This window comes from Halichoerus grypus, chromosome 1, assembly GCF_964656455.1.
Source record: "Halichoerus grypus chromosome 1, mHalGry1.hap1.1, whole genome shotgun sequence".
In the NCBI taxonomy this organism is placed as follows: Eukaryota; Metazoa; Chordata; class Mammalia; order Carnivora; family Phocidae; genus Halichoerus; species Halichoerus grypus.
In genome coordinates, this window is record NC_135712.1 from 195994120 (window position 1) to 196012535 (window position 18416).

At 39.4% G+C, this 18416-nt stretch overlaps 1 protein-coding gene across 20 annotated transcripts in view; it reads left to right on the forward strand.

Annotated features, from left to right (window-relative positions):
* Positions 1–18416, forward strand: part of PBRM1 (polybromo 1) — a 116301-nt gene that overhangs the window by 23482 nt on the left and 74403 nt on the right. For all 20 annotated transcript variants that reach the window (XM_036102591.2, XM_078077287.1, XM_078077293.1 and 17 more), the window contains 7 exons: positions 749–892; positions 3870–3986; positions 8920–8988; positions 12029–12127; positions 14405–14490; positions 16105–16200; positions 16814–16905. In XM_036102591.2, the coding sequence (XP_035958484.1) occupies positions 749–892; positions 3870–3986; positions 8920–8988; positions 12029–12127; positions 14405–14490; positions 16105–16200; positions 16814–16905 (703 nt within the window). The remainder of the gene's footprint in view (positions 1–748; positions 893–3869; positions 3987–8919; positions 8989–12028; positions 12128–14404; positions 14491–16104; positions 16201–16813; positions 16906–18416) is intronic.

Sequence of the window (18416 nt, forward strand, 5' to 3'; positions counted from 1 at the left end):
AGGTCTTATCTTTTAAATTGCGTGTTTTCATGTATGAGTAATTAGTGTTAATTTTTTTTAAAGATTTTAGTTACTTATTTGTCAGAGAGAGCGCACAAGCAGGGGGAGTGGCAGGTAGAGGGAGAAGCAGGCTCCCCGCTGAGCAAGGAGCCTGATGGGGGACTCGATCCCAGGACCTTAGGATCATGATCTGAGCCGAAGGCAGACGCTTAACTGACTGAGCCACCAGGTGTCCCTATTAGTGTTAATTTAACAAATCATTTATCTTTTGCCTCAAATCTTAATGTAATGAGATAGTAGGACATAAATAAATAATATGATTTCAGAATGCCTTTAAAACATATGCTTAGTTCTTCAGAAGAGGAATTGAGGCCCATGTATCTTAATCATAAAGATTTCTAAATTTGGGGGCCCCTGGGTGGCTCAGTCATTAAGCATCTGCCTTCGGCTCAGGTCATGATCCCAGGGTCCTGGGATCGAGCCCCGCATCGGGCTCCCTGCTTGGCAGGAAGCCTGCTTCTCCCTCTTCCACTCCCCCTGCTTGTGTTTCCTCTCTCGCTGTGTCTCGCTCTGTCAGATAAATAAATAAAATCTTAAAAAAAAAAAAAGATTTCTAAATTTGTGGTAGGGGGTTCAACATTGTTTTAGAATGCTAGTCTCTGCTGGAGCAGAATGCTTTAAAAGTCATTGATTTACAATAAAATACTAAAGTGATATTTTTTTCTCTTGTCTTTGTTAATTTGTACAGCCAGATTCTCCTGAATATAAAGCTGCTTGCAAACTCTGGGATTTGTACCTTCGAACGAGAAATGAGTTTGTTCAAAAAGGAGAAGCAGATGATGAAGATGATGATGAAGATGGGCAAGACAATCAAGGCACAGTGACCGAAGGAGTAAGTGGGTAGCTGGGATGAGTAAGATGGACCATTGGGAGGTGGATAAGGCCCTCCTGCCTGTGATTTCTTCTGTGCTGTTATGGGAAGCTGGACTTCCTGTGGAGTTGTGTTGGTAACTAGGAGGGTAAGGGGGCATACGACCAGAGAACCCCACTCCCAATTACAGGGGATCCTAGGACATCCTGGACAATGTTGCCATGAGTTGCTCTTACATTAATGCATATTTCCTGCTCAGTTTTAAGGAGAACCTTCATATTATCAAGGACTGCTCTAGTATTGCTGGATTGAGATATAAGAGTAGTCAGTGTTATGATTAAATGTTGGAGAGTCATTGGAATCGCTTTAGGAATATTTTTTTGTAGATTATGCTGCTGCTGTTCCTAGAACATGCCAAATGAGCTCCTGCCTCTAGAATTTTGCAGTTACTCTTCTTCTTAGAACATGCTTCCTTTGGCTCTTTCTGTGACTGGCTCTTTTTCATGATTCTGATATCACTTAAAATAATGACAGCTAGGAGTGGACCTTCCTGACCACCTGTCTAAATTGTTTGCTCCGTACCCCTCCTTTCCCATCATCACATCAACTCTGTTCTGTGGTCCTCAGTTTTTTGTTACTATATGTGAAATAACTTGTTTGTTTACATGTTTATTTTCTTTCTTCTTCCAAAGAGAATGATAGCTCCACAAAAAACACCACCTTATTCACCTATTCCTGGCATCTAAAACTGTGCCTGGTATGTAGGTACTGATAAATACTTGATGAATGAACACACATATTTAAAAAAGGAAAAAGGATAATAAAAGTAAGGACATCTCTCTTCTGTAGCTAAATAGTGAGACACCCAAAGCAGAGCATTCCCTTTTCTTCCCTAAGTTAACCTAAATAGACCCTCTCCTGAAACTTCAACACAGAAAAAAGAAGTGGTCGGTGAGTTTCTCAAAAATGTAAATGCTTCGGGGCACCTGGGTGGCTCAGTCGGTTAAGCATCCGACTCTTAGATTTGGCTCAGGTCGTGATAATGGAGCCCTGCATTGGGTTCTGTGCTCATCGTGGAGTCTGCTTAAGATTTTCGCTCTCCCTCTGCCTCCCCACCACTCACACACCCACTTGCTCTCACTTTTTCTCTCGCTCTTAAAAAAAAAAAAAAGTAACTACTTCTTGGAGTCTCAAAATGTAGTTCTTAGGTACCTTGTCAATTTCTTTCTAGCAGTTAAATGATTAGAATTAGGTAGAAGGCAATTAACCAGGGATTCCCTGGAATTTTACTCTTTGGTATTAATATAGGAACAGCAATTTACCCCATGCTTTCTTGGGCAGAACATTACCTACAGAGGGCTCAGTCTTATAGGCCTCCTGGGTTCTAGTCAAAAAACGAAACCGCCTGCATTTAGGACTTGCCTGTGTTTCTTTGGTAAGAAATTGGGAGGATCTTGCACCTTCATATTTATACCTCCCAGGGCTGCTTCTTGGCCCTAAGTTCTTGTGAAGGGAGAGGGAATTTTCAAGCTTCTCATTTTTAAATTCAGAATGATTTCCTTGGAGTTTTCCCAGTTGTGGAAATACCTTGTATGAATGCATTCACACACCGTGTTCTAGGTCATCTGCAACACATGTTTCCAAAGTAGCTGGTTGGGTTGGGAGGAGAGGAATCTTGGCTGCAGAATATACTCTTCTCTTTTTGAAGCTAACTCTGTGGTACTGTGTTCTGGCCAGGAAGTAAATGACTGAAGCATGGATATTTTTAGTCTGCTTTCATCAGTGTTTTGTTGGTTCTCTAAGCTTATGTGGTTGGGGACCCTCAGCTAATCACATGGTTTATTTGTTAACTATTTGTTTTGTGTCTGTTACTGCCAGGTACTGTGCTAGGCTAAGAGATGTTAGTGCTCTCTCTGTGGAGTTAATGCTGGACCTTAAAATTGAGACTGTACCAAATAAAAAAGACCTGTTAGATGAGGACACAAATACCAGTGCTTTTATGATTTAAATGAGAAATACCATTAACCTTTCTTTTATATGCACAAAACATGGTTTGGACATGAAGTACATTTTCTAGAACTCTTTTTTTTTTTTTTAAGATTTATTTATTTATTTTAGAGAGAGAGAGTGAATGTGGCAGGGAGGGGCAGAGGGAGAGAGTCTCAAGCAGACTCCCCGCTGAGCATGGAGTCCAACACGGGGCTCGATCTCACAACCCCAAGATCATGACCAGAGTCAAGAGAGTTGGGTGTTTAAACAATTGAGCCACCAGGTGCACCCATTTTCTATAACTCTTAACTCAGACATGCCATTGCTCACTGTAGAAACCAGCTTCAGACTCAGACCCTTCCTGACCAAGTACTGTTTGGGGCATATACTTTCCCATGTTGAAATAGTGACGAAGGTAGGAGCAAGTCAGCCAGTCTGCAGGGCAGAAGTAATGTGCATCATTTGATTTAATCTCCATTCACTTTTGAGATAGCTTGATTTCTGTCATTAGATCTGATGGAGTACCCCATGGGTAGAAGTGTATATTTCCAGCTTTACATACATCCTTGTTCTAACAGAATATTAGGACTTCAGTAGATAGGAACAGCGATGTAGAGAGAGTCAGGTATCATGGGACATGTTTTCTCTGTCTCAGTTGCTCAGACCCTTAAAAGGTTTGCATTTCCATCATTTCATATATATGGCACTTGAATTTCACTGTTACAGTGTTTACTGTGGAATAGAGTTCAGTAAAAAGACCTGATCCAAGGGATTTAGTTACTGAAGTAACATAAAGAGCCTCCTTAGTTTCACATATGCCATTCTGGGGATACAAGCCCCATGTCCAACATCAGAGTGTTTCTGTGGGATTCTTGAAACTTACACTAAATAAGTACTGTTTACAAGTTGCTTTTTTGAATTAACTTTAACATTTTAGCATTGATTTTTGGATTTCTCTCACAGTCCTTCTCTCTCCTTTCTCTTCTTCCTGCTAACCCCCTCCTCCCAGTCTTCTCCAAGTTACTTGAAGGAGATCCTGGAGCAGCTTCTTGAAGCCATAGTTGTAGCCACAAATCCATCAGGACGTCTCATTAGTGAACTTTTTCAGAAACTGCCTTCTAAAGTGGTAAGTGATGCAATTAAAGACAGGTGAGTTAAAGCGTGTCTTTGCTTGGTTTGGTTTCCGTTTTTCAGTACTTTAGAAAATTTATTAGTTTTTAGTAAATAAGGTAAAGTTAGTGAAAGGCATTGGAGGCTGCCAAGTGATCCTCCTTGAGGCCACAGCAGCAAGCCTAAAGGTTGTGGGTTTAAAACAAAATTGTTTTTGATTGGTTATTCTTACTGTTTATTTGTTTTTCTTTTTTTATTGTAAAATATATGTAAGATTAACCAATTAACCATTTTTTTTTTTTAAGATTTTTTTTTTTTTTTTTTTTTTTTTATTTGAGACAGAGAGAGCACATGAGAGGGGGGAGGGTCAGAGGGAGAAGCAGGCTCCCTGCTGAGCAGGGAGCCCGATGCGGGACTCGATCCAGGGACTCCAGGATCATGACCTGAGCCGAAGGCAGTCGCCTAACCAACTGAGCCACCCAGGCGCCCAACCAATTAACCATTTTAAGTGTATAGTTCAGTTGAGGTGTAAGTACATTCATATTGTATGTCCATCTCCTTAATTAAAAACTCTGTATCCAGGGGCGCCTGGGTGGCTCAGTCATTAAGCGTCTGCATTCGGCTCAGGTTATGATCCCAGAGTTCTGGGATCGAGCCCTGCATCGGGCTCCCTGCTCAGCCAGGAGCCTGCTTCTCCCTCTCCCACTCCCCCTGCTTGTGTTCCCTCTCCCGCTGTCTCTCTCTGTCAAATAAATAAATAAAATCTTTAAAAAAAAAAAAAAAAAAACCTCTCTCCGTTAAACAGTAACTCCCCATAAAATAAAATAAAATACAAACAAACAAAAAACAATAACTCCCCACTCCCTCTCAGCCCCCAGCTTCTGGCAGCTACCATTCTGTGTCCTCTATGAATTTGACTATGCTAAGTACCTGATCATAAGAGGACTCATACAATATTTCGCCTTTTATATCTGGTTTATGTCATTTAGCATCATGTATTCAGGGTTCATCCAGGTTGTAGCATGTGTCAGAATTTCCTTTTTAAAGCTAAATAATACTCCCATTGTGTGCATATACCACATTTTATTTGTCCATTCATCTGTCGATGGACATTGGATTGTTTCCACGATTGGTAATTCTTAAATAACAAAATAAGTACCTAAACTAAGCCTTTTAGTTATAAAAGAGAAGAAACATTCTCTTTGCTCAGGAGACAGAATGAGAAGAAGATAAATGAGTTCTTCCTCTTTTAGTTCTGATCTCCTGGTGATGGAGAAGAGAGAGATCTAATAGTACTCATCTACCCCAAAGAGGAAGAGGTTTTCTAGACAAGTGAGACCCTTTGAAAGTGGTAGGGCCTCTCGTGGCTTCATAACTGAAAGGCAGTGAACATAGCTAAAGTTCCACGGTAGCACATGGAACTACAAAAATTTCCATGGCCTCAGCATTCTTGTATTTCTAGACAAGGATATACTTTTAGAAGTACTTCACTGTAGCACTTAACTCCATTGTGATCATTTACTTTTTATCTACCTCCCTCCCATGTCCCTGAATTTAAGAATAAAGATTATATCCGATTTTCTTTTGTGTCCTTGCCATGTAGTCGGAATCCAGCATGTCACTGGTGTGCAAGAAATGCTTATTGACTGATGAGTGCCTTGCAGCTTTCCCCATCAGTCATGGACAAGACTGGTTGTTTAGAGATGTGTCTTGACTAGTTGTAGGACAGTTACCACATCAGAAGTAAAGCATAAGGGCACCTGGCTGGCTAAGTCGGTAGAACATGCAACTCTTGACCTTGGTGTCATGAGTTCAAGCCCCATGTTGGGTGTAGACTTTACTTTAAAAAGTTAAAAAAAAAAAAAAAAACCACAAGCATATATGACCACTACTATTCTAAGTGTGGATCTGATTAGAAAAATACAGAGATGATATTGGTCATATGTTTTAAATTTTAAGAAACTTCAAAAAATTAAATATAGAATTACCATATGATCCAGCAATTCCACTTGGGGTATATACCCAAAGGAATTGGAAGCAGGATCTCAAAGAGGTCTGTACACCCGTGTTCACAGCAGTATTATTCAAAATAGCTAAAACATGGGAGCAACCCAGATGTCCCTCGACAGATGACTAGATAAATGAAATGTGGTATATACATACAATGGAGTTTTATTCAGCCTTTAAAAAAAGAATGAGGGGTGCCTGTGTGGCTCAGTTGGTTAAAGCATCTGCCTTCGGCTCAGGTCATGATCCCAGAGTCCTGGGATCAAGGCCCGCATCCCGCTCCCTGCTCAGCAGGGAGTCTGCTTCTCCCTTTCCCCCGTCCCTATTTGTTCTCTCGTTCTCTCTGTCTCAAGTAAGCAAATGAAATATTTACAATAAATAAAAAAAGAATGAAATTCTGACACATGCTACAATGAACCCTGAACACATTATGGTAAGTGAAATAAGCCTGTCACAGAAGGACCAGTATTACATGTTACCTCTTGCAGAAGGTACTCAGAGTATTCAAATTCATAGAGAAAGTAGAATTGTGGTTTCTAGGGACTGGCAGGAAGGGAGAGGGGGCAGTTACTGTTCAGTGGGTCTGGAGATTCAGTTTGGGAAGATGAAAAGTTTGGAAGATGGATAATGACAATGGTTGCACGATAATGTGAATGTACTTAATGCCACTGAACCACACACTTATAATGATTAAATGGTAAACCTTTTGTATATTTAACTACAGTAAAAAAACTATAAGAAAGGAGTATAGTCTTTACTCAAGATCTCTTACTCTGCAGGAGATCATCACCATTGGTCAAGCCACCAAGGGAGACTTGAAGCAATAAAACATTAATATCCTGGGGCACCTGAATGGCTCAGTCAGTTAAGCATCCTGACTCTTGATCTCAGCTCAGGTCTTTATCTCAAGGTCATGAGTTCAAGCCCCGCATTGGGCTCCATGCTGGGTGTGGAACCTACTTTTAAAACAAAAACAAAACAGAACAAAAAAACCACATTAATATCCTGTTCCCCCATTCCAGGAGGGCTTTCGGGAACACCATGTAGCAAAAATTGGTTGGAAAAAGTGGGTTCCCATCAGTCCTTCAGGGTGTGACAGTTTTGAAAGTCAACAAGGACTGAGCCTGAGAGGGGAGGGCAGTTTTTACCTTTCCTTTATGAGCCCTTCCCAAGCTGGACTGGCTGAGTGGGAGAGGGGGATTGTGAATATGTAGACCCAACAGCTGGGATTACACTCCACCCCAGCCTGGGTGGCCTTGTTATAATTTGTCTTCTGAACTGTTTCTCAAAAGTAGAATTGGTAGAGAGAGAAAAGGGGTTCGATCCGAGCAAAGAAAAGAGTAGGGTTAAGAAAGTAAGGGTAAGCTGAGGAATCAGATGAGAGGAAGCATCCCTGAGATCATACCTTCAGCCCAGTAACTGAGTGAAGGCTGTAGCCTCCTGCTTTTTGTTGTTGTTTGGGCTTCAAGGACTTGAACAGGTTGGAAGAGCTTGGAGAACCCACACCTCTCCCCCTTGAGTAGACCAACTTTTGATTTTTGGTCAGCTTCAATTGTTTTCTTCCAAGGAACCAAACCTGTAGAAACGACTTGGGGCAGTGAATGCACTGTGGCTTTGTTTTTTTGTTTTGTTTTGTTTTTAAAGATTTTATTTATTTGAAAGAGGGCATGCTTTCAGGGGAGGGGCAAGGGTGAGGGAGAATCTCAAGCAGACTCCCTGCTGAGCACAGAGCACAGGCTCGATCTCACGATCCTGAGATCATGACCTGAGCTGAACTCAAGAGTCAGACACTTAACCAACTGAGCCCCCCAGACGTCCCTGCACTGTGGGCTTTGTGAAACTCTTCAAGAACATTCCTCTAACATACTTAACTTCTTTTCTTGTGATGAGATAATATTTGATAAGAAATCAGAAAGTGCTTATAATTTTATTTTATTTTTTTAAGATTTTATTTATTTTACAGAGAGAATGAGAGACAGAAACAGAGTATGAGCAGGGAGGAGGAGGCAGAGTGAAAGGGTGAAAGTGAAAGAAGTGAAAAAAGTGAAAGAAGCAGACTCCCCACCAAGCAGGAAGCCCAATGTGGGGCTTGACCTGAGCCAAAGGCGGACGCTTAACTGACTGAGCCATCCAGGAGCCCCTTTTACTTTGTTTCTTTAATGTAGTTCACTTGAACGTGTTTTAGTTTGAAAAAAATTAATTTGACCAAAGTAAGTAGAAGCATTAAGTTAAACATGAAGCTAACAAACTTGCAACGTGATGTAGTGTAGATCCTTAAGAATTTTATATGAGGGGCGCCTGGGTGGCACAGTCGGTTAACCATCCGACTCTTAGTTTTGGCTCAGGTCATGATCTCGGCGTTGTGAGATTGCGCCCTGTGTCAGGCCTCCACAGTCAGCGTGGAGTCTGTCTGAGATTCTTTCCCCCTCCCTCTTCCCCCGCCCCCATCCATTCGTGGGCACATGTGCTCTCTCTCTTTAAAATAAATAAATAAAATCTTAAAAAAATAATAATAGTAATAATTTTATATGAAATAGAATAATATTGTGTGATTTAGATTGTAAAATTAAAAGAGCTTATAAGAGCATTCAAAAACACTCTTCTCTTTCGTTTCCAGGCATAAATATGTTAAATTTAAAATTTGTGATTCTGTGAATTTAGAGTATTTCAAACATTAAATTATGGTGTATTAGTTGAATAATGGCAATTACCAAATGCTACCTGTAAACTTGTACAACATGCCCTTGTGTATTTCATGAAGCTTGTTAAAATTAAATTCTTTTTGCTTCAGCTGTAAGGAAGAATATGCTGTACAGCTGTGTCTGCAGCCCTGCATCTGACGGAGCTGTTCAGTTGATTCACAGATTGTCAGCGTGCTTCCTTGTTTTTTCATTACCTGGATACTTTCTCTTACTTAGCATGCCTGGGTTTTTGTCTTCCAGCAATATCCAGACTATTATGCAATAATTAAGGAGCCTATAGATCTCAAGACCATTGCCCAGAGGATACAGGTATGAAGATGACCATATGTAACCATAGATGGTTTAGGGCAGATCAGCCTGAGGTCTTTTTTTTAGGGGCTTTTAGAAAACAGAACAGATGTCTTTGTAAGGGGTTATTAGCAATATAATAAACAGATCAGAGTGGTATAACTGATTATAGCTTTGGAGGAGGTAGCATAGTGTCCCTTTTGCATTTTATCTGTAGGGAGGAAAGCAGAATTTTCATTGGCATAGTAAATCTTGCTCTTAGGACAAAAATTAAAAAGCACTGGGCATAGACATTTCTGGTTGTGAAAGGCGCATTAGCAGTAAAGCTTTGTTGTTTATTCTTATCTGCTTCCAAATAGTTTTAGGATGTCTCAGAATAAATTACCTTCAGTATATGTTAGAGTGTAAGGTCAGTGAAAACAGCGACTTTGTTCTCTTCGAGTGCCTTCTTCCCCGTATCTCCAGCAATAGCAGCAGCTAACACTCACCTGGCATTGCTAGGTGCCTGCTCTGTTCTAAGTGCTTTATATGTATTAGCTAATTCTGACAGCCACTCCATGAGGTAGATACTGTTATTATTCCTGTTTTACAGGTGAGAAAACTGAAGCACAGAGATGGTAAGTCACTGGCTCAAGTCATCAGCTAGTAAGGAGAAGAGTTGGGATTTGAATCTAGACATTCTGACTCCACAGTCTGTGCTCTTAACCTCTGCACTATTACTGCCTCTCCACAGAGTAGGTGCTCAATAGATGTTTATTGAGTGAATGAATAATGAAATTTAAAACCTGATGATTAGAAGTTAAAGAAGGTGTAGGGAGAAAGAGCTAAATTTTACCAGAAATCCAGTTTTTAGAGTTGTACCGACATGGGTTATTTTCCTAGCTCTGCTCCTTACTAGCTATATCTCTTCAGTCAGGTGACTTGCCTGCTTCCTCTGCTGTATGCTGAGTGTAGTGTTACCAGTTTGCAGACTTGGAGGGGGCACTGATAATGGATGTGAAGCATCTCATAGAGCACCTGTGGGATGTGGCCTTGGTCAGTGTGAGTTAGTGATCCTCCCAGAGTAAGGGTTTGGGGCTCCCAGTAGGTAAAATGAAAAGGAAAATTTAATGTGTCACATGGTCTCATTGAGAAATGAGACTGAAGGCACGTGGTTTGCCAGCAGGGAGAAACTTCCTTGGCTTTAAAATTCTAGGAGAGTAGTAAAGAGTAACAGTGTAGTGATTACTGGTAGCATAATACACTTTCACAGAATGTTAAAATACAGATTCTCTAATGTATCGCCTGGTTTTTAAGGCAGATCCCTAGCCACTACTGGTAATGACTTAGTCTCCTAGAACTCCTGGGGTTCCTAACATCTACCTTGGGGGAAGATGTTTTTGTAATACTGAAATTCAAATCAGATCTTTAGACACCCCTACCCCAGCCCCAGCCTTCTCTCTGAGACCTCTCTCCTTGTCTTGTCTGTTCTTCCTTCCAAAAGTCCCATAGAAGCATCTCCTTTTGCCATCACCCTAAGCAAGATCTTGTCCTCTTATGTCCAAATTACTGTAATAGTCTTTACTACTTCTCTGATGAAAGGCTCTCTGGTCCTTTCTGCATGTTGCTTCCTGACCCTAATTTTCTTCCTATTTTATTCTTCCTCTCTATTCCACACCCCAGAGCCTTGTCACTTGTTTCTAGTGCCTCCACTAGCAAATCAGTTTTGTAGCAGTGCAACGGAAACCAGCTCTAATAACTCCAGTAGAAGGGGAATCCGTGAAAAGAGTACCAGATAGCTCATGGAATTGTTGGGAAGGCAAGCTGGAGAACTAGCCTTAGGGAAGTAGGCAGAACTCAGGGACATCATGACACAGCTGAGGTCATGCAGTCTCTTTGTGGTGCCATTGCTGTTCCCAGTGTCATTTGCCACTGTGGGCCCTGGACGCCCACTGCTCCCCTCTGCTTTATTGCCCTTTGCGGGAGGTAGGAATGCATTTTTTTCTATTCCTTGCCCTCGCTTTAGTCTCTCAAGGCTCAAGCATGAATTATCTCCCCTTGCCCTGGCTGCCAGGCTGCTAGCAGTGCTATTATCCACTTTTACCCTCTGTTGTGGAAAGTAGGTTCCTCCCTACCACCTGTACTAGGATTTTTTCCAAATAAAGAGGGTGCTCAGGGGTGCCCTGTCTGGCTCAGTCAGTGGAACATGCGACCCTTGATCTTGGGGTTGTGAGTTTGAGCCCCATGTTGGGTGTAGAGAGTACTTAAAATCTTTAAGAAAAAAGAAAGGTAAACAGAGAGTGCTCAGATGTTGGGTATCCTCACTTGGCAAATCACCAGCTGCTCTCCTTTGCCTGGCTGTCTGGATTTTGCCTCATTTGTCCTTACCTATACAGCCTGTGCTTATGGTTCTACCTTCCCTAATCCTCCACTCCACTTAATTTGGTTTTCTCAGTCTCTCTAGAATGTGTCTGTTCGTTTCTGTGTCCTTCTCATTAATCATGTGTACCTTTTGCTTAGAGTGTCTTCCTCTTTCCTTTTCTTTGAAAATTGAAGGCAGTTCTAAGTCTCCGTGGATTATTTGGGATTGAGTGAGCTTTAAGATGTGACAGCTCTAACATGGAGCCTAGTACATAGTAGGTCCTCAAAAAGTGCAGCCTCTGTGCTAGACTATTTTATCTGAAGTGGGCTGTAAAACTAGAGGAGTTTTACTTCACACCCTTAAGTCCACCTTAATGCATTAATATTCATGAAGTACTTAGAACAGTGCTTGGCACATAGTAAGCACTGTGTGTTTGCTGAATTAAACAACTTTTACATTATTGGATCTTTTAAAAATTATAGATTTTTGTGAAACTAACATAGCTCTGGTTGTTACCTATCTCAAAAACTTGTGTGTAAATGGACAATTTTAATAGTTTATAAAAGAGAAAATGACTTTATATATTGTTCACATGTGTATTTTCCAATAAAGTCTTTGAATATGGTGAGAATTTAAAAATATGTGGAGTTCTTTTTTTTAAAGATCATGCTGATTAACTTTCAATTAAGAGGAACTGCTATGTTTTGTTGTTTACTCTAGAATGGAAGCTACAAGAGTATTCATGCAATGGCCAAAGATATAGATCTCCTAGCAAAAAATGCCAAAACTTATAATGAGCCTGGTTCTCAAGTATTCAAGGTTAGTTTATCGCTGTTGTTGTTTTCGTTGGTTAGAGTAGATACCTTAATTTAGAGCCAGCAATTTTTATATAACAACTTTATTGAGATGAAATTCACATCATACCATACATTTAACTCAAAGTGTACAATTTAATGGTTTTTAGTGTATTCGCAGAGTTGTGCAGCCATGACCACAGTCAGTTAGCAGTCACTCCATTTGCTCCCAATCTCCCCATTTTAGGAACACTGGCCTACTTTCTGTCTCTGTGAATTTGCTGATTCTTGGCATTTCATTTAAATGGAATCGTACAAATGTGGTCCTTTGTGACTGGCTTCTTGCACTGAGCATGATGCTTTTAAGGCATTCATGTTGCAGCATGTATCACTTCTTCATTCTTTTCGTTGCTCAGTAATACTCCATTACATTTATATACCATGTTTTATTTACCCCCTTATCAATTGCTAGACATTTAGATTGTTTCCGCTTTACGGCTATTATAAATAATGCTGCTGTGAACATTCATGTGTAAGTTTTTATGTGGACATAGTATTTTCATTTTTCTTGGCAATATACAGGAATGGAATTGCTGGTCTACATGTAACTATATATTTAGCTTTTTGAGGAACCACCAAATTGTTTTCCAAAGCAGCTGTACTATTTCACATTTGCACTGGAAATGTGCAAGTGTAATTTCTCCATATTCTCACTAAAACTTGTTTTCCATTTTTGTTTGTATGATAGCCATCCTCGTGGGTGTGAAGTAGTATCTCATTGTGTTCGAATATCATTTCCCTGATGATTAGTGATGTTGAACATCTTTTTGTGTGTATGTGAGCCATTCATATATCTTTGAAAACCTTTTTATTCAGATCCTTACCCCATTTTTTAATTGGGTTACCTGTTTTTTAATTGTTGAATTGTTAGATTTTTTAATGTCTGGACATTAGAGTAGATACATGATTTACAAATATTTTCTCCCATTCTGTGGATTGTTTTTACTTTCATGGTAGTGTCCTTTGACACAAAGTTTTTAATTCGTTAAGTCCAGTTTGTCTGCTTTTCCTTTGGTTGCTTGTATTTCTAGTGTCTTGTATAAGAAAGCATTAATCCAAGGCCACAAAGATTTACACCTATGTTTTCATCTAAGAATTTTATAGTTTCAACCCTTAAACCTAAATGTATCCATTTTGAATTTATTTTTGTATACTTGAGGTAGATGTGAGGTAGGGATCTACATTCATTCTTCCACATGGGATATTCATTTTTCCCAGCACCTTATATTCAAAAGACTGTTCTTTCCCGCATTGAATTGCATTGGCACCCTTGTTGAAAATCAATTGACTGTAGGTGTATGGGTTTATTTCTAGAATCTCAGTTCGATTTCATTCATTTATATGTCTATGTTTATGCCAGATGTAAGGTTTGTTTTTGATCTACTTTTTAGTTAAATATTGCTTTAGTCTTTCCTTTAAACTTCATAAATATAAAAAGCAATTTCTATAGTGCAACACACAGTGTGAAATTACTATTTCATTGCTTTACAATTCTCTCCTAGAAATTTTGTAGTCCTATAACACAGATGCTTATAGACATTTCTTGAATTAATAATATATCATTGGGAATTTAGCAGAGGACTCTCAGAAAACCTTTTGGGAGTAAAGTTATTTTAGACTTTCAGAATGCTGCCTCAAATATAGTTGCTTTTGGTAGTTAACCTTTCACCTTTTAATAAACTTTCATCTTTTAAGAAACTTTGAGTGAAAATCAGAAATGAGCTATGAAGTTCCTGTATTCTTCGTCCTTGATAGGACATTAATAGTAGAGTACCAATAATTTGTTGATGCACTTAAGATTGTACTTTTTGGTCTCATTATTTTCCCTAAAATAAATTTTAGAAGGGAAACTAGACTTGATATATTAATATGCTATTGATTTAAGCAAGTACTTCATCCTAAATTTGTGTGCATAGTCTTTAATCTTAGAAGTGTATCTTTGTATCAGTTTTTAGGTCAGTGGACACAGAGTTGATTGTATTTTCACCCATTTTTCCTTGTTCACTGTTAGATCTTTGTGTATTGCTTGACTAATTGTGAAAGAGCTAGGAGGCTTTTTAACTTATGTATAATTGTGATGATGTTTTCAAAGGTTGTGGAAAGGTTAGAGGATGCAGCTTTATGGATAGTAAATGGAAGCCTACTCCCAAATGGAAGAGTGCCATAGAAAGTGTCCAGTGCATGACTGAGGGCATTTTAAACTGTCCTTTTTTTCCTAAACCAAGTAATTTTATCTTGACAGGATGCAAACTCTATAAAAAAAATATTTTATATGAAAAAGGCAGAAATTGAACATCATGAAATGGCTAAGTCAAGCCTTCGAATGAGGTATGTTTTTAAAATGTCTATAATCGGGGCTCCTGGGTGGCTCAGTCAGTTAAACATCTGCCTTTGGCTCGGGTCGTGATCCCGGGGTCCTGGGATCGAGTGCCACATCAGGCCCCCTGCTCAGCAGAGAGCCTGCTTCTCCCTCTGCCCTTCTCCCTGCTCATGCTCTCTCTCTCTCTCTCTCTCAAATAAATAAAATCTTGGGGCGCCTGGGTGGCTCAGTTGGTTAAGCGACTGCCTTCGGCTCAGGTCATGATCCTGGAGTCCCTGGATCGAGTCCCGCATCGGGCTCCCTGCTCGGCAGGGAGTCTGCTTCTCCCTCTGACCTTCGCCCCTCTCATGTGCTCTCTCTCTCTCTCATTCTCTCTGTCTCAAATAAATAAATAAAATCTAAAAAAAAAAAAATCAAATAAATAAAACCTTAAAAAAAATAATAAAATGTCTAAAATCCTTGTGCCTTTATTATTTGCCAAATTTTCTATAGAAGCTGGTGGAATCAGTGCAGTGGAAAACAGGATGTATGTTGCATTTGAAAATTATATTTACAGTTGATAATGTGATTCTGAGGAGAATAGATATAACTCTTACTCGGCCCCGTCATTGCAGCTGGAAGGCTTTATTTAAAAACAAATGATTTTGGGGATGCCTGGGTGGCTCAGTCGGTTAAGCGTCTGCCTTCGGCTCAGGTCATGATCCCAGGGTCCTGGGATCGAGTCCCACGTCGGGCTCCCTGCTCAGCGGGGAACCTGCTTCTCCCTCTCTCTCCTGCTTCCCATGCTTGTGCTCACTTGCTGTCTCTCTGTGTCAAATAAATAAAATCTTAAAAAAAAAAATTTAATAACGGTTTTTGAGGCTAAACACTATTATCTGCTCTTATTGCTATATACATGTACATATTTATATGTAACATGTATTACATATAAATGTATATAATATAAGCATATACAGGGGCTCCTGGGTGGCTCAGTTGTTAAGCGTCTGCCTTTGGCTCAGGTCATGGTCCCAGGGTCCTGGGATCAAGCCCCACATCAGGCTCCCTGCTTGGCGGGAGGCCTGCTTCTTCCTCTCCCATCCCCCGGCTTGTGTTCCCTCTCTCGTTGTCTCTCTCTCTGTCAAATAAATAAAAATTAAAAAAAAAAAAAGCATATACATAATATCATGATATTTGTGTGTAAAATATAATAGTATATATTTATGTTGGCAGCAAGAGCATTTAGCCAGATGTCAGGAGATCTAAAGTCTCATCCTGGCTCTTTCTTGTGCAAGGACTAGGACTTTGAACAAGTCTTACTTCTGGGATTCCATTTCCTCCTTCGAGAAATGGAAGCTGGAGTGGCTGCTTTCAAAGCTTCTGACCCTGACATTTCCTTCATTACCAGATCCTTGGTCACTGCAGGGACCATAAGCTCTCTAGGACCAGCCCTTGTCCATTCTCTTCAGCAGAGTCCTCAGGTTTTGGAGCAAAGCCTGTTGTATAGTAATGGCTCAGAAATATATGAGCGTTTCTTAGAAACAACAACAACAACAAAAGATGGTTGCCTCCTTTTTGTTTACCCACCATTCTGATTTCAGCTGTCAGTTTTCTGAGTTTCTTTTTATCTTATTTCTGGATAGGACTCCATCAAATTTGGCTACAGCCAGGCTGACAGGTCCTTCGCACAGTAAAGGCAGCCTTGGTGAAGAGAGAAATCCCACTAGCAAGTACTACCGGTGAGAGAGTGAGTGTGTTTAGTCTGAGAACTGACCTTGTTTATGAGGCTAGGCTTACTAGTGTTTCCCTGATGGCTATCATGAAGTAATTCTTTGGGGTATAATTGGGTTATTATGTTAAAAGGTTGAGGTGCTATAGTAAGCCTGAGCTGACTTCTGGAAAATGCTGAAGCAGAAGTTATTTGTCAGGTAGTGTTTAATATTTCCAGTAAAATAAATTGTGGTCAAATACTAAAAGATTTTGTATTCAAAATAGAATTTGTGTTCGTTGTAGAATATGAACATCTTAGAAGAGAATTAACCAGTAATGATGAATGAATCTTTATTTTTTATAAAATAAGGAGTAGTGCTGCATTTAAGTAACACACAATTGCAAGTAGCCTATTTTAGGCTTTCTACACCACTCCCTCTTTTTTGAGAGAAAAAAATTGGTCTTGGCTAAGATTGATTATGGGGACTATAAAAAGTACAAAGATAAATTGATCACAAACAGTTGAATAGAAATTCTTTTTCTTTGATGTGAATGCTTTGTTAACAGCTCCTGTTTCCTGTAAAGTAACCAAATTATTATAACATCTTTCCTTGTCTTCTGATTGCTTGTTTTTCTTTGTAGTAATAAAAGAACAGTCCAAGGGGGTCGTTTGTCAGCAATTACCATGGCACTTCAGTATGGCTCAGAAAGTGAAGAGGATGCTGCCTTAGCTGGTAGGCATTAGGTTGTGACTAGTTAATGCCTTTTCAATGGATCTTCCAGTGAAGGAAAATTAAAGTAACTTTGGTCTGGCTGGGAGTTTGTCCATTTTTGGAGTACATGCTGTTTTGTTTGCACTCTTTGGTTGGCTGACTTATCAAAACCTTATTTTATGTTACAGCTTGTATCTAAGTAAATAAATACTTCTATAAAAACAATTGGTGTGCTAGCCTCAGCAGATCCCGTTTTCAAGTGTATAATGATAAATAGTGAGTGAGTACTGGTGATGCCATCGGGAAACCCAGTGGAGACATTCATACCATCTTAGATCTCCAGGCCACTGGCTTGTATTTTCAATAGGCTATAATCTCTTCTTGGCCAGAGCTTCTGATTTAAAGATAGATGTAAAAAAAAAAAAAAAAAAAAAAAAAAGATGTAAATTACAATCAGAGCAGCATAGTCAGTTGTCATTTAAACAAGTCCAACAAAGGGCATTGGGCAATAAAATCCATGTAAAAGTATACTATCTGTTAAATAGCAAAGAACAGCTGTAGAGGTATGTTTGATTTCATTGTCTTTCTCTGCAGTGTGATATAATGTTCTTTATTTTACTACAGATAATGTTTATATGCACAGATAAAATTTGTTTCATGAAATTACTCTGGCATATTGTCTGATTTCATAATCAAGTATGAGGACAGATTTTTCCACCTGTGTCTTATTTTCTATTAAATCTATAGAAGTTTCATAATTACTGTAGACTACTTATTAAGAGTGTAAATTTAATTTTTTGACACTCATCTACAAAATTTTTTTTTTTTTAACTTAAATCAGGTCTGGTGTTATCAAAAATTGAAGGAAAATTTGTTTTTATTAGCTTTGTTTTTTGCTGGTTATAAAAGTGATACACGTTTAGGTTTCCTTCTAACATTTGGTTACTTTATTAACCTTATAAGTAGCATAACAAATTGAAGGAAAACCCACCTAAAAAGTATTTATTGCTTTTTTTTTCCCCCTAACAAATAGTACCTTTGTCACAAAAGGGTTCTTATTTAGTAACCTTAGCTATTAAAACAAAGTAGATGCCAATCAACTTTGTATGTAGTAGATCTTTCAGGCTGTTCTGCATAGCTGTTTATCCTTGATTTAGGCAGGATTCTAATCTATTTGGTTTCTACTTCCTGCTGCTAGAAACAACTTAGGGGTAGGGTACAATGAAAATAGCAAAGAAAGGATAACTGATGATCTTGGAGCTTGTCGACAAGAAAAAGCCCGTGGAAAGAAGGCATAAGAATTCAGAAAGTGTGGCCTGTCTTCTTGAGGTGATTTGTTTTAGAGACAAACCACACTGTGCAGCCTAGGGCATGTAGAGAAGAGCACCCACTTACAGTCACTCTAAGAACAGAAATGGGGTGGGGAATAGAATCAGAAAAACAGATCAACCTTTCAGTCCTCCCCCACAAAAATAAAATAGGACAAGAAGGCAAAAAGAAACAGAAAAAGTGAGACAAATGGAAAGCATAAA